Source organism: Polypterus senegalus, chromosome 4 (genome assembly GCF_016835505.1).
Source record: "Polypterus senegalus isolate Bchr_013 chromosome 4, ASM1683550v1, whole genome shotgun sequence".
NCBI classification, from domain to species: Eukaryota; Metazoa; Chordata; class Cladistia; order Polypteriformes; family Polypteridae; genus Polypterus; species Polypterus senegalus.
In genome coordinates this window covers 193,763,542-193,782,226 of record NC_053157.1, presented here as the reverse complement: position 1 = coordinate 193,782,226, position 18,685 = coordinate 193,763,542, and the positions used below count along the sequence as shown (strand labels likewise).

Below are 18,685 nucleotides of genomic sequence, written 5' to 3'. Positions count from 1 at the left end.
ACCAAAACAAAATAAGTGGCTATGGTCAGACTAAAATAGGTCAGCCAATGGCAACACATGGTTTGTTCTTGGGAAGAAAGACATTTCTGGACTCCAGAAGATAATAAAAGAAGGGAATAGAATTTTTAAAGGATATTTCTATTTTACAAAGCCACTTCAAGGGTGTCGTAGAAGTAAACCCAGGTTATGTTTTAAAGGCTGCTTCCTTCTAGTGCCTCAGTGAACATAGCATTAAGAAGTGACTTGGGGTCACAGCTCCACATTCGGGGAAAAAGGAAAAAAGATGAACAAAGGAAAAGTGAGGAGGAGAAAACTTTACTGTGGTTTAGGTGGTGGGGAAATGTGAGGAGGTGCAGCTGGGTATCTGTTATGTAATCTATAGCAGTGATCACAGCATTCATGTGGGAAACGGGGGTGGTGGTGGGAGGTGTTAATGCTGGGGTGTATGTAAAAGAGAATTAGGATAGAGTTGTGGGTATCACTTGGACAAGGAGGATACTGTAAATACCATCTCACCATCAGCCCTGTTGTGTGCTTACAGTACATGTGTGTGGTAGTGCCATGCAAATCAGAATACAAACATATGCCTGTCTTCTGTTTAAAGTATTTGGTAAAATGAATAAGCAAATAAATTAATGAATTATTTCAGACAGAACACCTTTTCTTAGAGAGGGTTACATGAAGCTAAAACACAGTATCACTGAATACAAAGCAAGAAACAACTCTTGAATGGGACAACACTTCATTCACATGCATACCCATTTGCCTAATCTTGCCCAGCCTTTTAAACATTTGGTGTTGTGGGCTTAATCTTGGCAGTAACCAATCCAGAATGGTCACCTCACATCTCACAGCCCTCACTCGTGGTCAAACTCTCTGAAGAAGAAAGAGGACAAATGAAAGTTGAAAGTGATGCCATGGTGTACACGATCACCTGTCCTTAACCCCATGGAGGTGATTTGGGATAAAATGGATAAGAATGTTAAGGCCAAACACCAAACTTAACCAAATTATTTGTGGGCACATTTAGATGGTGTTGGAGTGAATTTTCAGAACAAAAAAGCTTGAGTCTTTAACACTAGAATTACCAGGGCCTACGAAAAAACTCGTAAATCCGTCCCACCTTAAATCGCTTCTTAAAATCGTTCACAGCTCTCCACCAGCATCTTTTGTCATCTAAATGTGCTGATAAAAGAAAAGCTACCCGCTATTCCATCCCCCCACCGACTTAGAACGTGCACAAACTTCTCCCAGCTCATGCCTTGATTGAGTTTCTGGGAGTGGAGTTTTAGAGTGGAAATAATAGATTGTTGTTTGTAACACGCGCATTTCATGTCTGTTCCGTCTCTACAGTAATCTGTGTAAGCACATTGTTAAAACAAACGTTTTTTATATTCTACTAGTAGATGACAAAATGTAGGCATAAACTATATAATGTATGAAGCCTGAAGTATCACACAAATACTTTCACAAAAGCTACAAATCTAACACAGCAATTGCGCTTTTATTCAAAAATATAACTGGGACGGATTTACAAGTTTTTTCGTAGGCTCTGGTAATTCTAGTGTTAATAAACAGAATGCCCAGAGTTTTCTCAGTTGTAATTACTATAAAAGTTGACTATTTTCTTGAGTGTAAGTCTGATGTTTATCATTTGTTTAACATTTCACTAAATGAATGCCATCTGTTACATTTCAATGTATTGTCTATAGTGTTTAAACTATAAGAAACTCCAAATATTTAAAAACTTAATTTGGCAGTGTATATGTAAGTGTGTTTTTATACAACCCCAATCCCAAAAAAGTTGGGACGCTATTTAAAATGTAAATAAAAACAAAATACAATGATTTGCAAATCTCATAAACCCATATTTTATTCACAACAGAACACAGAAAAAATATCAAATGATGAAAATGAGACATCTCATGTAGCTCATTTTGAATTTGATGTCAGCAACACATCTCAAAAAAGTTGGAATGGGAGCAACAAAAAACTGGAAAAGTAAGTGGTACTAAAAAGAAACAGCTGGAGAAACATTTTGCAACCAATTAGTTTAATTGGCAAAAGGTTAGTAATACGATTGAGCATTAAAAGAGAATCCTAGGGAGGCAGAGTCGCTCAGAAGTAAAGATAGGCAGAGGTCCACGAATCTGCAAAAAAAAATGCATCTAGAAATTGTGGAACAATTTCAGAATAATGTTCCTCAATGTAAAATTGTGAAGACTTTGAATATCTCATCATCTACAGTACATAATATCATCAAAAGATTCTGGGACTCTGGATAAATCTCTGTGCGCTAGGGACATGGCTGAAAATCAATATTGGATGCTCATGATCTTCGGGCCCTTGGGTGGCACTGTATCAAAAACAGGCATGATTCAGTCATGGAAATCACTGCATGGGCTCATGAAAACTTCCTGAAATCACTGTCAATGAACACAGTTCGTTGTGCCATCCACAAATGAAGGTTAAAGCTTTATCATGTGAAGAAGCAGCCATATATTAATTAAATTCTTCTTTCAGCTGCTTCCATTAGGGGTTGCCACAGCAGATCATCTTTTTCCATAACTTCCTGTCTTCTACACCTTGTTCTCCCACACCCATCACTTGCATATCCTCTCTCACATCCATAAACATTACCTTAGGCCTTCCTCTTTTCCTCTTGCCTATCTTTAACATCCTTTCCCCAATATACCTAGCATCTCTCCTCTGCACATGTCCAAACCAACACAATCTCACCTCTCTGACTTTGCCTCCCAACCGTTCAACCTGAGCCGACTCTCTAATGTACTCATTTCTAATCCTATCCATCCTCGTCACACCCAATGAAAATCTTAGCATCTTTAACTCTGTCACGTCCAGCTCTGTCTCCTGCTTTCTGGTCAGTGTCACCGTCTCCAACCCAAATAACAAAGCTGGTCTCACTACTGTCCTGAAGATCTTTCTTTTCACTTTGGCTGATAACCATCTGTCACAAATTACTCCTGATACTCTTCTCCACCCATTCCACCCTGCCTGCACTCTCTTTTACACCTCTTCCACAATCCCCGTTACTCTGTACTGTTGATCCCAAGTATTTAAACTCATCCACCTTCGCCAACTCTACTCCTGCATCCTCACCATTCCACTGATGTTCCTCTCATTCACACAAATGTATTCTGTCTTGTTCCTACTGACCTTCATTGCACTCCTCTCTAGAGCTTATCTCCACCTGTCCAGGGTCTCCTCAACCTGCTCCCTATTCTTGCTACAGATCACAATGTCATCAGCAAACATCATAGTTCAAGGGGACTCCTGTCTAATTTCATCTGTCAACCTGTCCATCACCATTGCAAATAAGAAAGGGCTCAGGGCCAATCTCTGATGTAATCCCAACTCTATGTTGAACGCATCCATCACTCTTACGACAGACACAGACACAGACTGTCCCACTTCCCTTGTACATATCATGTACAACTCTTACATACTTCTCTACCAATCCCGACTTCCTCATACAATACCACAACTCCTTATGAGGCACCCTGTCATATGCTTTCTCCAGGTCCACAAAGACACAATGCAACTCTTTCTGGCCTTCTCTATACTTCTCCATCAACACCCTCAGTGCAAACATTGCATCAGCTGTGCTCTTTCTTGGCATGAAACCATACTACTGCTCACTAATCTTCACCTTCCTTCTTAAATTACCTTCCACTACTCTTTCCCATAACTTCATGCTGTGGCTCATCAATGTTATCCCCCTGTAGTTACCACAGCTCTGCACATCTTAAAAATCGGTACCAGAACACTACACTTCTTCTCCACTCCTCAGGCATCCTCTCACTTTCCAAGATTCCATTAAACAATCTGGTTAAAAACTCCAATGCCATCTCTCCTAAACACCTCCATGCTTCCACAGGTATGCCATCTTGACCAACAGCCTTTCCATTCTTCATCCTCGTCATAGCTGTACTTACTACTCCTTATTAATCCATTGCACTTCCTGATTCACTATCTCCACATCACTCTTCCTTTTCTTTCTCTCATTCTATTCATTCATCAGCCACTTGAAGTACTGTTTTCATCTTTTCAGCACACCCTCCTCACTTGTGAATATGTTTCCATCTTTATCTTTTATCACCCTAACCTGCTGCGCATCTTTCCCAGCTTGGTCCCTCTGTCTAGCCAATCGGTACAGGTCCTTTTTTCCCTCCTAAGTGTCCAGTTTCTCATACAACTCATCATATGCCTTTTCTTTAGCCTTCGTCACGTCTCACTTCACTTTGTGTCTTATCGTCTTGTATTCTTGTCTACTTTCTGCATCTCTCTGACTATTCCACTTCTTGTCTGCCATCCTCTTCCTCTGTATACTGTCCTGTACTCCCCCATTCCACCACCAGGTTTCCTCTTCCTCCCTCCTCTGTCCAGATGTCATGCCAAGTACCCTTCTTGCTGTCACCCTTACTACTTCTGCTGTAGTTGCCCAGCTGTCTGGTAACTCTTCATTGCCACCCACTGCCTGTCTTATCTCCTCCCTAAACTCAAACTTGCAGTCTTCCTTTTTCAATTTCCACTATTTGAACCTTGGCTCTGCGCTCACTCTCCTCCTCTTCTTCTTGATCTCCAACGTCATCCTACAGACCACTGTCCTATGCTGTCTAAGTACACTTTCCCCTGCTAAAACTTTGCAGTCTTTAATCTCCTTCAGATTGACTCTTCTGCATAGGATATAATCTACCTTTGTACATCTTCCTCCCCTCTTGTCAGTCACATTATGTACCCCCTCTTCTTAAATACATATTCACCACAGCCATGCCCATCCTTTTCACAAAATCCACTATCATCTGACCTTCTTCATTCATCTCCTTGACACCATACCTACCCATCACCTCCTTGTCTCCTCTGTTCCCTTCACCAACATGTCCATTGGTATGGCGGTGCATTAGTGCCTATAGAATTGGCAGCTTGCACATCTGGAAAGGCACTATCAATGCTAAATGGTATATACAGGTTTTAGAGCAACATATGCTCCAATCCATTAGACATTTTTTTCAGGAAAGGCTTCGCATATTTAAGCACAACAATGCTAAACCACATACTGCATCTACTACAACAGCATGGCTTTATAGTTGAAAAGTCCTGATGCTCAACTGGCTTGCCTTCAGTCCAGACCTTTCACTAATTTTAACTCAGACTCTGCAATAAACCATCCCGTACTGCACTACTTTTTCTGAATGTATTTTCCTGTTCCAGTCTGATATATCTGGAAAGAGGAACAATGTTCAGTCATCAAAGAGGCCTCGTAAGGAGGTGGTACTCTAGTGGAAGTGTTTTGTTGGTAATAGTTCATGGTGGATATTACCAGGGGGTTTCTTTTATGGTGAGGATACAGACATGAGTTACACCAACAACTAGGAAGTAGAAATGTTAAGGTTGCTCTTTGTGAGGAGAAAATTATGCGCAGTATAAATAAAAAAGGGCATAATTCATTTAAACAAATATTTTACTAATAATGTGTGCTTGGTTTTACTTATACACACAGCTCAATTGATAACATGGAATGCAATTTTGCTTACCTGAGGGCAAAGGCTGTCAATCTGGGTGGCTGCCATGCGAACCAGCTTCACACCTTCTTCATTATTGGAAATCGAGCAAGCAAGGTTTGCAACCTGTAATTTATAACAACATAAACAGGATTTTGAAAACAATGTTCCAGACATTTAACACTGAATAAACAAGAATTTAGTATTAAATTACATCGCATGGAAAAAATACCAAGTCTTTTGTATCATATGAAGTGTGAGAATATTATAGTTGCTAGATGATGTATAACTTTATTGTTGACTATTTATATCTCTCTATTCCATCATTTCCTGAAAACAGTTAATGCAATTTTAGGGTTGCATGGTTATGGAATGAAGACTGTGTCAAACCATTATAATTTTAGTAATATCCTGATATACTCATATGCAGTATTCATTTTCCTAAAGTGCAGAACTGAAACTTTCAAATGATTACACACAAATGAACACTGTCATCAAATACGGTGCATTTCTTTTAGACTCAAAAAGCAAGACTACTGATTTGAATTATTTAAATGATATGCTTCTTATTATGTAGATAGTTCATGGTTTATTCTGATCTATGTGTGTTTTTCTGTGGCATGTTGTATAGAAAGACTGATGTCTTCAGCTTAAATTAAGCCTGAAGGTCAGGACTGACTATTAATGTTTGATAAGCATATACTGTAAAGCTCTGAATTGCCATTTTTAAGAAAACATTGTCATAATCCAGTCTCACAAAACTGCAAAATTAAAAAAGCTACAAATTACAAATATTTTTAAAGATTTTCATGTTATACATTGTGTTACAAAATATATTTTTATACTTTAATTACAATGTGGAATATACAATGTTTTAGATTTGTAAGTTGCAAGGTGTATGCACTGCATGTAGCAACATATTTTTCAAACTTTATTCCTTTTAGTCATACAAATGTTGCTTTTGTGTGTGTGTGTTTTTGTTGTATAGAAAGTTTACAGAAAAATAAAACACACACTTAACCAAAATGTAGGCAATTAGGGGCCAGTATCTATCCTCAGAGGACTGGGTACAAGGCAAAAACAAACCCTGGATAGCAGACTGGTCCATTGCAACCCCACTCACATACACACACACTGGGCTAATTTAGCACTGTTAATAAAGCTAACAAGCATCTTTGGGATTAGGAAGTAAGACTGGAGTTCCCAAAGAAAAACCTATGCAGGTACTACCAGAAAAAAAAACTTCACACAATGACGGGGCACAGGATTCAAACTCAGAACTCTGGATAGGTGAGACAGCAGCACCAATCACTGTGTCGCTAACCCACCTGTCCTCAGAATTTGTGGAAATAAAAATACTTGCCTCAGCTCTACAGCAATCAGATCATACTAAAGTTATGTACTTAATTTGCTTGTTATTCTTTCTTTTTAATTAGTTAGGCCCTATGTTTAAATTTGATATTGGACACAATACAACTCTCCTGACTTGTAAGTTATTCATAGATTTTTTTACAATTACAAGCTGGGTGATAAATGTATCCAACTGTTTAAAGACATGCAATCACATTTATTAACACTATTTATCCTGTGTCAGCTTTAACATTTTAAAATTCTGAGAGCACTGCAGTATTGGCCAGTATTTAGCACAGCACTAAAGGTTTTAGACATTTGCCTTAGACTGAACAGATATGCTTCCTTAATACATTTACATGTTAATTTCCCTCCCTCGTTTGTACTTAATCCAGTTAAGAGTCATGGAGGATAAAGCCTATTCTGCATCATCACATGCAAGAAGGAAAGTAAAAAGAATGGGATTCTGGTCAGTGCCGGTATAAATATCTAACTTAATATTATTATGTCTAATTTATAAAAAACTAGACTTTCAATGCCAATAATGCTAAAAGTGAACATGCTCTTTGTCAATATTTCTGCCGTAACCATTATTTATTTAGCATCTAACAAATATCTGTATCTTATTTCTTACCTTTGCTTAATTTGACTAGTGGCCAGGTACTAAATCAAGCAGATGTCAGTGGGCAAGTGTTACTGTTTTGCTCATGATCTGATATTGCAATTGTGACCATTGATTAGTTGCACTAGTATTGTTCATGCTAGACTACTTTTGTGTAAATTAGTTTTAAATAATATCTGCGTAGTTCATGCGTGGTTCTTTCATGAACAGTAAAAAGGACAACTATCAGTCATCTCCATCAGTCTGAATTACTAGTTACAATTAATAACATAAGGAAAATGTTATCCCGATTCCCATGCACACAGACTTGATTGTACTGTATGAATATGATCACCTTCAATCTCCCCTCAAAAATATACAAGGTGGTGTAGCATATATGCCTTTCACGAAACATTTACAGGTTTAAATGAAACAATGTGGAAGAAATTGTAAAACCATTTACTGTGCTTTAGATGTTATCCACAACAGCTTTTTAATATAAATTGATGAAATATTATGGCAACATAGTGTAGGAGGAGAACAGGCTTCCTGACCAGAATGGAGAATAATTCATTACCCAGACAGGTGGATAGCATGATGACACAGGCAGATTGGTGGATGGAGCAAAAAAATAACTTTGTATCTGGCTGGTATTAAATAAAGGAAGGACCAGCAATAACCAGAAGTTGGGAGCAATTCCATCCCCCTAGATGCTAGGTGGCAGTGGTCCTCATATGGTCCACGCAGGGTTGCTTGGGATATGAAGTCCGGAAATGTAGCCCTGTTGGGTTCCCTACATACCATTAGATGTTGGTGTCGGTGAGTACTTCCCTACTTTCCTATGGCCCAGAAGTGCTCCCTGAAAGACATGGCATGGCACCGGGTGAATTCCTGGGTCCGGAATAAAAGAGAGCCCAATGCCTTACATAATGGAGTCAGAGTCGGGAGGCAGTGGATAAGGAGGAGAAATTGCTGGTGTATTACTCATTTATTATATAAATGTGGCACATTTCTGGAAGGAGGTATACAGTATAAAGGTACTTTATATATTGTGGGTTGTGTTACTGTGTCTGTGGTTTGGGGCTCTCTGGCAATCCCATGTGGTCACAGTAGGTCAGGTCAGGTCAGGTTGGGAAGCATGCACTGGTACAGTGTGCTGCCGCACCCACCACAAGATGAAACAGCTCAGGATCCGGGTTGGTAACCCTCAAGGCAGACACATGGTCCACTCCCACCCTCTGGAAATGACCTTGTATCTGCCACAGCTGGGTGTTACGTGTCCCCTTGGCCTGGTCCAGCCACTCGAGTCCTCAACAATGAGGATCCAGTGAGCCAGATTACCCTCGGGAAATCATTTGCATAGATATCAAGAGCACCACACACCCCTTTCCTACGACCTCAAGACCCCTGAATGCTCTTCTAATCTGTCTACTGACTTCATAGGAACAGTCACCAGAGAGATGAATGTCACTGCCAAGGTAAGTAAACCTCTTGACAAGGTCGAGATTCTCTCCGCAGACAGACAAACTGCTGACGGTTGTGCGGAAGAAGTCATTAAAGGCCTGGATATTGTTTTTTATCCAGGACACCCACAAGCCCAGACACTCAGACTCCTCGCTCAGTCTCTCGAGAGCCCCGATCAGAGGATCCATTGACTCTTCGAAGATCACAGCATTGTTGGCAAAGTCACCAAAAGATTGCCCAATATCTGCTGGATCCCACAACCTTGCCCCACACCAAGCCCATGCAAGCATTGAACAGAGTAGGAGCAGGAACACACCCCTGACAAACCCCACAATCAACTGGGAAAAACACAGAGGTTCTGCCTCCACTCTGCACAGCACTCACAGTAGCAGTGTACAGACTGCCCATGATATCCAGCAACCTTAAAGGGAACCCACAAAGTCTCAGGATGTCCCACAGGGCAGCTTGATCAACTGAGTCGAACAATTTATGAAAATCAACAAAGGCTGCAAAGAAACTCTGCCAAGTTTATTTACAATTCACAATAGCTATTTGCTAATTAATTGAATTTTATGGAATGAAAGGTGTACATTCATTTGTGAAAAAGTGTTTATTTTGTCGAAAAGGCAGTCACTGAACTGAATCCAAGAAAATCAAGTGCAGCAAAGACAATTAACCTTTAACTTTATGAAAGTAAAACATTGGGCCAATTTAGCACTAAATGCCCAATCAAAAGTGAGTAGTATATCTTTAGGCAGAATATTCAAGTATCTAGGTCAGTGATTCTCAAGGTGTGGTCTGTGAGCATATGTGAGGTAGGCCGTGGGCTGATCTAGTTATTTTTCTTAGAATCATGAAATGGGTCTAAGACTCGACCACAAAGTGTGCTGTCAGACTTTTTTTTATAGACAGTACACTCTTTCACTTTTGCACTACTCTTTCCCACTCTGATCCTGCATAATTATAGTGATTATTTCCTCTATTTTGACATTTCTTTACACTTGCCTCCCTCACATCCAACCTAACCCCTTCAATACATGGAAGCCTATTTGTAAATCCACCATCATGTCCATTTTAAGAGTCAACCCTTGACAACAAAAATCCTTTATTTCCACCTAGACACTGACCCATGCTGCTTTTGATACAGTATATCAATTTTCTATGTCTGTGTACCCTAAAAAAGTCTTGAAGGCTTTATTACAGATCATTGGTTAAAATCTGGGAATTATCTTTTAAGGGTTTGTATGCAATTTTTATAATGCAAACTTTCACTCCATATGGGCAAGGTCAAGCACCTAGCAGGCAAGAGATTCAAACAGAGACAGAAAATACCACCTAGACCTGAGAGAAGACACAGACAGACACAGAAATTAAAATAAAATAACATCAATGTTAAAGGAATAAAAATTTGAATAAAATAACATTAAAACATTAAAAGGTAAGGTATGTCAACAAAGGGATAATATAATAAGGGACATTTCAAGGATGATAGACCTGACTGAAATCTAAGGCACATTGTATTGAAGGAGTAAAGGTTTTAAATCTTGATTTAAGTCTCAATTGATTGTAGCCCACACAGTAGCAGTACAAGAATTAGCTTGCAACACAGAGAGCGACTAAAGAGCATTGTAACTTTGGCAGGGTTCTGTTTTGTGCTGCATTTTTGTTATCTCTTTTAGGGTATCTTCCAAGGCCTTACATGGAATTTACAGTAATGAGTGGCTGTTGGTCATATGTGGTCCATCAAATCTTTGACTTTGACAAAGTAATCCATAGTTCCAAATAAGCATTGATCTTGGACTTTCTAAAGACAGACAAATTTCAATAATTTTAAGGACAGCTCCTCGGAACATAACGCATTATCCAGGATCTTTTTTTATATTTACAACACCTTTGTGAAAAAAGGAGAATGCTTAGTTTTTGGCCATTTTAAATTTTATAAAAAGTACTTAATTTGGCAGAATTATAATAAAAAAAAATACAGAGCCAATTTATGGGACTACAGTGTACCAGTATGGATAGGTGATGTTTACTGGTGTATCTTCATAAAAAATGTATTTGCCTCATAAAGTAGATATATTTGTATACATTTTATAACCTTTCCTCAAATGCCCTAAAGAGATTAAAGTCAAAGTGGGATTATAAAGTTAATATTACAAAAACATATTAAAGAATTCTGTTATATTATCCTGGGCACTCAATTTCACTATCTTGGAAGCAGAAAAGTTTCTTTTAAGCAGTAAAGTTTCTTTTAACTTCTATTAATGATTTTGATAATCCACTAAAAAAAGAGCATTACATATAAATGCAACAGGTACTAAATGGCAGAAGCAAGATGAAATCACTATCAAATAATAGTTCCACATTTGAGTACCGAGAAGAAAAACAGAATAGGTGAGGGTTAATATCCAATTATAACTATCATGTTACTTATGTTTTAGTGCTAATGACTAACAACAGAGATGCAGTCTGTACAGTTAATCAGCAGCTCTAGTGAGGATATGCTAAACTGAAGTAGTGAGTCGTCAGCCGGGATTTAAATCTGAGACCGAAGGGGCATCTCTTATAGTAGGATACAGACCATTCCACAGTTTAGGGGCCCTGTAACTAAAAGCCCGACATCCTACTGTTATTTTATTAATCCTTGGAATCATAAGCAGACTGGCATCTTGAGATCCTAATGTGTGCCCTGGTTTGTAAGTCATGATAAGTTTAGACAAGTAAGCCGGACCTTGACCATTTAATGCTTTATATGTTAAAAGTAGGATTTTGAAATCTACCCTAAACTTAACCGGGAGCCAGTGTAAGGATTTAAGAACTGGAGTTATGTGTTTGTATTTTCTTGTTCTTGTAATAATTCTTGCAGCAGCATTTTGGATTAACTGGAGGCTTTCTAAAGAACAGTTTGAACATCTAGTGAATACTACATTGCAGTAGTCAATCCTACTAGAAATAAATGCATGAATTAATTTCTCAGAATCCTGTTTATTTAGAAAGCACCAAACATTTTTAAGATGGATGAAACATGATTTGGACAACTTTGTAATATGCACTTTAAATGACATGCTAGAGTCAAAGATAACTCCTAGATTGAGGGCTGATTCAGTAAAATTAATGGTGATTCCAACTGAGTTAAATGATGACATCAGCGTCATTCCCTTCAACAATTAACAATTAACTCTGTTTTATCTCTATTTAAAGATAGGTAGTTCTCATTCATCCACTCCTTTAATTCACTAACACAACTAATTAAAGACAACATCAGAGAAACTTCATTCGATCTAAAAGAAAGGTATAAATGGGTGTCATCTGTATATGAGTGAAAATTAACATTATGTTTCCTAATGATAGATCCAAGTGGAAGCAGTGAAGTGAAAACAGTAAAGTGAAAACACTAAAGGTCCCAGCACTGAGCCCTGCGGGACACCATATCTCACTTCTGTATATAATGATGGAGTACTGTCAGCACATTTCTGTACATATTGGAATCGATTTGATAAACCAAGCGAGCACAGTGCCTGTCAGCCCAATATCATTTGTTGTCATGTAATTACATTACAACTTAATAGGTCTAAAAATTTATTTTATTCAGTCACATATATTTGAAACCAATATTTCTTTAACCAGATAACATGCTAACAAAAACTTGTGCTTCTTAGGTAACCTATATTTGAAAATTGAGTTGTTTCCTTAGTGTGCAGGATGCAGGAAAACACACTGATTACTGTAAGCTGTTATTCACAAACTGCTGGAATCATTTTATTTGTTTTCAGTTAACTCAAAATACTGCTGCAAAGATGATTATGGTAAATATAACTACATAACATTTCAATGGATTCAAGTTACAGTAATGTTTAGGGTTAATTTAAAAATTCTTTCTCTTGCATAAAAAGTTTTAAATGGCCTGGCTCCTTCTTATATAACAGAACATATTGATGAATACGTACAGGTACATACAGTCTCAAGGTGGTGGTCTCCTAAGAGTTCTGAGGAGTAATAAATTTACAGTTGGCACTGAGCCTTTATCCTAAAGCTGTGGAATAATCTGCATGCTTGTGTAAGGGATGCTCTCTGTTAATGTCAGCATTTAAATACCGGCCGAAGATTCATTACTTTAGTCTACTATGCTCTAAGTTGAGCTGCTGATTAGCTGCTCATACTGCAATTTGGTTTGTTTTTCATTTGCCCAATAGTATAAGATTGGCAATCAATATGTATTGTTTTCCTCACCTGTTCTGTTTCTCTCCTTGATCTCCTGCTGTGGCAATGTGGCATTAGATGCCACTACTACATTTCCAGGTTACTACTTAAGCCCATTGGAAGTTACGACAGAGATACCGTGAGCTTTTGGATTCAGTGGTAAAAAGATTAATTCATTTCAATTCAGTTGAATTCATTTTATTTTTGTATAACACTGTAATAAGTTTATTTATTTACTACTCTTTCTAGACTGCCCAGAATGTACCAGTAAAACTCCAGAATGCCCAGTAGGCAATCAAGTTTAAAAATGACTTTATTACAACTGACTGTGGCTCCCCAGAGTTTTTTGTTTCTGTCTCCAGAAATGCTGTGGCCTGGAAGTTTTTGCTTTCCTCTCGTCTATTGTCAACAAGGCACATCTCAGTTATAATGTTAGTGGACTTGAGGTTACAGTATCATGCTCTGTTAAATTCTATGTGTTTATTGTAGTTTTTGTGTTATTGAATGTAAATGCTGAATGGTTTAGCAAATCTTTGTAGATGTGAGTTCAATATACACTTAGAGCCTGCACATAGTAATGAGTGCTAAAGTAAAATAAATTGAATTGAACTGAAATGTTGCTTTATTGAATCATAATCAGGCATGCGCCTCATGACATACAAACATTTTCTGAATGTTGTTCAACTTCAGGCTACATAATTACAAATATAAATAACTGCATAGAAATGTAAAATCCTATACACCTACGATTCTGTTTTGTATACTTTGCCTCTGCTTTTGTAATATGAGGTATCATCAGTGGTAAAAATGACTCTGTTTGCTGTTCAGCAAAACAGTAACTGTGACAATGAATAATACTGAAGAACCATTCATCGACTGTGCTCACTGTCAAAGAACATCTGGCAAAGCAGAAGACACCTTCTACATGCACGGTCCTAATCTCTTGATCTTACCTTGCCAACTTCCAAAACTTAAATGATTACTTATGGGTGGAAGGCTCAATGACAGAGTACTCATGGATTGCACTTAACATGATCACACGACTAGACCTTTTATGGAAAGTTGCATCAGATCATGCATTTAAAAATTATGGGATGTTACAGATATTTTGTGCTTTGCTATGTTTTCTTAAAGAGGACTGACTGTATGCTGCATTATATTTTATCATTTTATATTCAATCTTTTTATATTACTCTTTTGCATTCTGTGCTGCCCTTGTTTGTTGCACCAATGCTTTCAAGACAAATTCCTAGTAAAACATTAGTGTACTTGGCCAATAAAATGAATTCTGATTCTGATCCATGTTAGGACTGTCATTGCTCACACTGCTTGTCCATGTAAAAAAACAGGGACATGTTTTTATAACTGATGTTTCTGAATTAATAGATACTTGTGAAGGATTGCCCATAAATTTGAGTAGTTTTTTATACTTTATAAATGTAAGCATTTACCATTTGACAAGCATGGATTGTTGTCACACACTGTTATCAATATGAAACTGTACTTCCAGTCCATTATTAAATCACTATGCCCTCTAATTATGCCACTAGACGTGACTTATCCTGAAGTGGCATCTTGCTACAGCTGATTGCTGTTTTTTTTTCCACGGAGAACTTTATTTACACAAGAACAGACATAGAAAGATAATTATGATTTGCTAACTAATTATAATTATTATTATGTAGTAATGTTTTAAACAAATTTGCACCCTGTCTATCTAACAGTTATATTGTGAGTATGGGGGCAGCCACCTATTTTATACTGTATGTGGCTTAATGCTAAAGAATAAGTCACATTTGCAACTTGATACAACATGTATTGTGTAAAATAATTGGGTTGAAACAAGCAGCAAAATTACAGAGAGAGCAAATGAAAGAAAGCATAATAGAAAGGTAGCAGTTTGCCTGATTCTTTTTTTAAACTTAATGGTATATATTTAATCCAGGTATTTTACCACCTGGGCAGCAAAACAGAACAGTTTTTAATACTGCTGCTTCATTGCTCCTGTGTCCCGGGTTCACATCTCAAACTGGTCATTGTCTGAGTGGACTTTATGTCTCCTTTTGCTTGTGCGGGCATTTCAGTTTTCCTCCTTTATGGCAAAGATATATGTTTTTTTAGGGTATTATACAAATCTGACCCTTCTGACCTTGTCATGTCATGGATAGGCAATCTGTTCAAGGCTGATTTCTATCTTTTGTCCATTGCTGCCAGGATGGGCTTTGGCTCCTATGACCCTGGACTGGATTAAGTAGCTTTCAAAATAGGGGATTTAGCAAACCTGAGTTTGACCAAGTACTAGTCCTTGGAGAAGATGTATTTCTAAATAATTTACTGAGCGATTTTTCATTGCAGTGGACAATCAGTGAACATATTATGAGATCCTGAGTTATCCTATTATTAAAGTTTATATAAAGGTATTTAAATAATAAACACAGCTTTGGATTTGAAAAACATTTTGAATGGGTATATTTTATGTGATGCAGTTAATCACAAATGACTTTATGCTCTTTGACATGAATGACAATGATAGAAATCTGGAGGGATAATTCACAGTAATTCAAATTATATCAGTGCCGGTAGAAGCACCTCTGTGTCCATAGCAGCTAGTCAGTATTAGATTTCGACAAGTGGACGGGGGTCCTCCTCTGTGTCTGGAGTGCCTGGACCATCAGCTCCATAATTGCTGCATAACCTCTGCTTATATTCACAATTCTGTAGTTTTTAGTGCAGTGATAATGTCTCCCATTCTTAAATCCACCACTGAATTAAATGATAGTGTGAGTTGTTTTCATAAGGCAAAAATGGCCTGAAAGGGAGCTGGAGTGATTTGCAGGCTACAGGTAGACAAATGAGGCTGGAAAAATGTCTTGGGATTACTATAGCAGGAGGATGTTAAACTGCTTACCTTAAAACACATTGAACCTTTGGGTCCGGATAAAGGGAACGGTGTATTTTACAAGTCAACAACAATGTTGGTGTCAAAAGTTTTTCTGGATTCCGTACCTACTCATTGATTTAGGGAATTGGTTCATGCTGCAGATCAATATGTTAACAGTTGAGCCGTCCAGGATTAGAGGAACATCATTTTGGGAATAGAAGTGAATGGATACTTCCACTTTTAGGATCAGTGGTTTATAATCTTGTCATTGTAAGCATTTGTGTCATGCACAAGTAAGAAAGGGAACATTCTGTTGACTTTATGCCTCTTTTAAGTGTTGTTAATTATGGTTTGAAGTCACAGTGGGTTTACCCTGCCATGCATTTTTTTTTATTTTTGGAGGCAGCAATTTATCCTCACAAAGCTTAAGGGATGTAATATGCATAATTATTAAAAGTAAGGTCTGAGTTTAAAATAACAAAATAACAACTACTACAAATGAATTTGCAAGGTCTTCTATTTTAATCTAATCTCAAAATAAACGCAGTAAGAAAAACAACAAGTTGAGGTCCCCGTTAATAACATGACTGTTCAGTTTGAGACCTTGGTCTCCCAAGTAGTTAAGTGGCCTGTTCCTGCTATGCCCAGCTTGCAAACAAATTCTTCTGTCAACACCTGGGAAAGACAGCACCCAAGAGGATATAAAGCCAACCTGCTAAGTGCATCTCGACGGGTGTTTACTTCTCCTGCTAACTTAATGGCTTTTAGATTGCTCCCTGTAGCAATCGTCCAATTCTTTAATCAGCGATTTTACAGGCGATGACGCCTCCTGTGAGTTATTCTGAAAATACTGACTTCAAATTTATTCATTTTGATAAGTGGGTCCCTAGTAATGGAGAAAATGTGTCCTTTTTCTATTTTATCCACAATGTTTTCCCCCTTTTTCCTGTTTATCTTATAAAAACCTGTTTTCCTAATAATTCTAATATTTTGTAATTCTGCACTTTTAACTCATTGTGAATTTCAAAGGTAGAGATTCACAACTGGATCTGGTGCCAAGAAAAATAAAATGATATTAATTTGTCATGCCAAATCTTAAACAGAAAAAAACAAAAAAATGTGTAAAACAGTCCATATATGATAATGTAAAGATACAACTTGCTGTACGAAACCTCAGATTTGAGATACAATTTATCTTACACAATCTCTGTTCTAAGCATAAAAGCAAAGGAATTTCTCTGCTCTACCACAAAAGTATAATATTGTGAGCATTATTTGGACTAATGTTAAATTCTAAGAAAAACAGTGCAGAATAAAGAAAGAATAAAAATGATTAGAAAAACAATAGGAGGTGCTACATCATAAAAAACAATACATCCACACTCCGAATTAGATTTTTACATAATGAGGATTAAAGCAGGCCTAGATGAGACATCAAACTCACAACCACATTCACATCTGGCTCTTCTTAAAGCGGCCTACTAAACTAGCATCAGGTCTGTAAATTGTTGGTGTGAGCAAGAAACATGGAAGGCAAAATTTATCCAGACAACAAGAACCAACCATGGACTGGGACTATGCAAATTAACCATAGGGTCCATTCACACAAATCAACATCAGGTGAGTTTAAAGTTCTAAAGAATCCACCAGGGATATGGTGAGAAGGTGTAACACTCTTTCAGACAGTGGCATACATGCAAAATTTTAGATGTACAGTAAATCTTGGTTCACTGGGATGAGGGCAGCAACAAGACATAAAGAGCTTCAGAGAGAGAGTGAGAGGTTTCCTGTTATCAATGCACAATGCACAAATATAGAGGCAAATAAATGTGACCAGATAGAGTAAAATAATGGCTACAGGCTGGATCTGAAATGGTAAGATTACTGGCCCAGTACAAGCTCTTGGTTTGCCACGTGACCCTTAGTTATGACTTTTAATTGAAAAAAGGCACATAGCCTTACTCGATATTTTCAATATTATTGAACTGGAAATTAAGTATCAGCATTTTTGGTCATGCCACTGCCTCACATCAGCTGGGTTTGATTTCTGTCCTGATTATGGAATTCATGGAGTCTCCATATTTGCCATATGCTTGCGTTAGTCTTCTGCTGCTGCTCTGCAGTAATGTGTACTCTCAAAAAAGTATATCAAGTTTGACTGCACTCTCTAAATTGATCCTAGTGATAAACTGAAGACACTTCCAGAATTGGCTCCTGCATGTGTGCACAGGAAAAACATTTGTAAGAATTCACACATTCAGGACACCTCAACAGAAAAAAACAGTATAAGGTGCTTTTCCAAGAAAGTCCAAAAGGAACAAACTAAAAAATTTGCTTTTCGAAACTATTTTACTGTTGAGGTTTACATTTACTCTGTCTCTTCTAACGAAATTACAATTACACCTCTGCCAGCCGGGACTCTTTTTAAATAAAAAAATTACATAAATGTGCCAAAGTGGATTCATTTTACTTTGATTTTTATGTTGCAATTCAATGGTAATTGTTGTGCATTTGTATTTTCAGTAACAAGTGAAATTTATATTGATAGACATTCCTGTTGTTGGGAATTTCCTGTAGAATGTTAGTGGGAGGGATTTTAGAAGGAAAAAGGTCTTATAAAAAGGTTTTTTGGTCTTTTACTGAGAGAACCTAATGAGAAACTGACAT

At 37.5% G+C, this 18,685-nt stretch overlaps 1 protein-coding gene across 2 annotated transcripts in view; it reads right to left on the bottom strand.

Moving 5' to 3' along the window:
• The window catches only part of ctnna2 (catenin (cadherin-associated protein), alpha 2), a 1,795,296-nt gene that overhangs the window by 215,456 nt on the left and 1,561,155 nt on the right, over positions 1-18,685 (bottom strand). For both annotated transcript variants that reach the window (XM_039751821.1, XM_039751823.1), the window contains exon 10: positions 5,556-5,648. In XM_039751821.1, the coding sequence (XP_039607755.1) occupies positions 5,556-5,648 (93 nt within the window). The remainder of the gene's footprint in view (positions 1-5,555; positions 5,649-18,685) is intronic.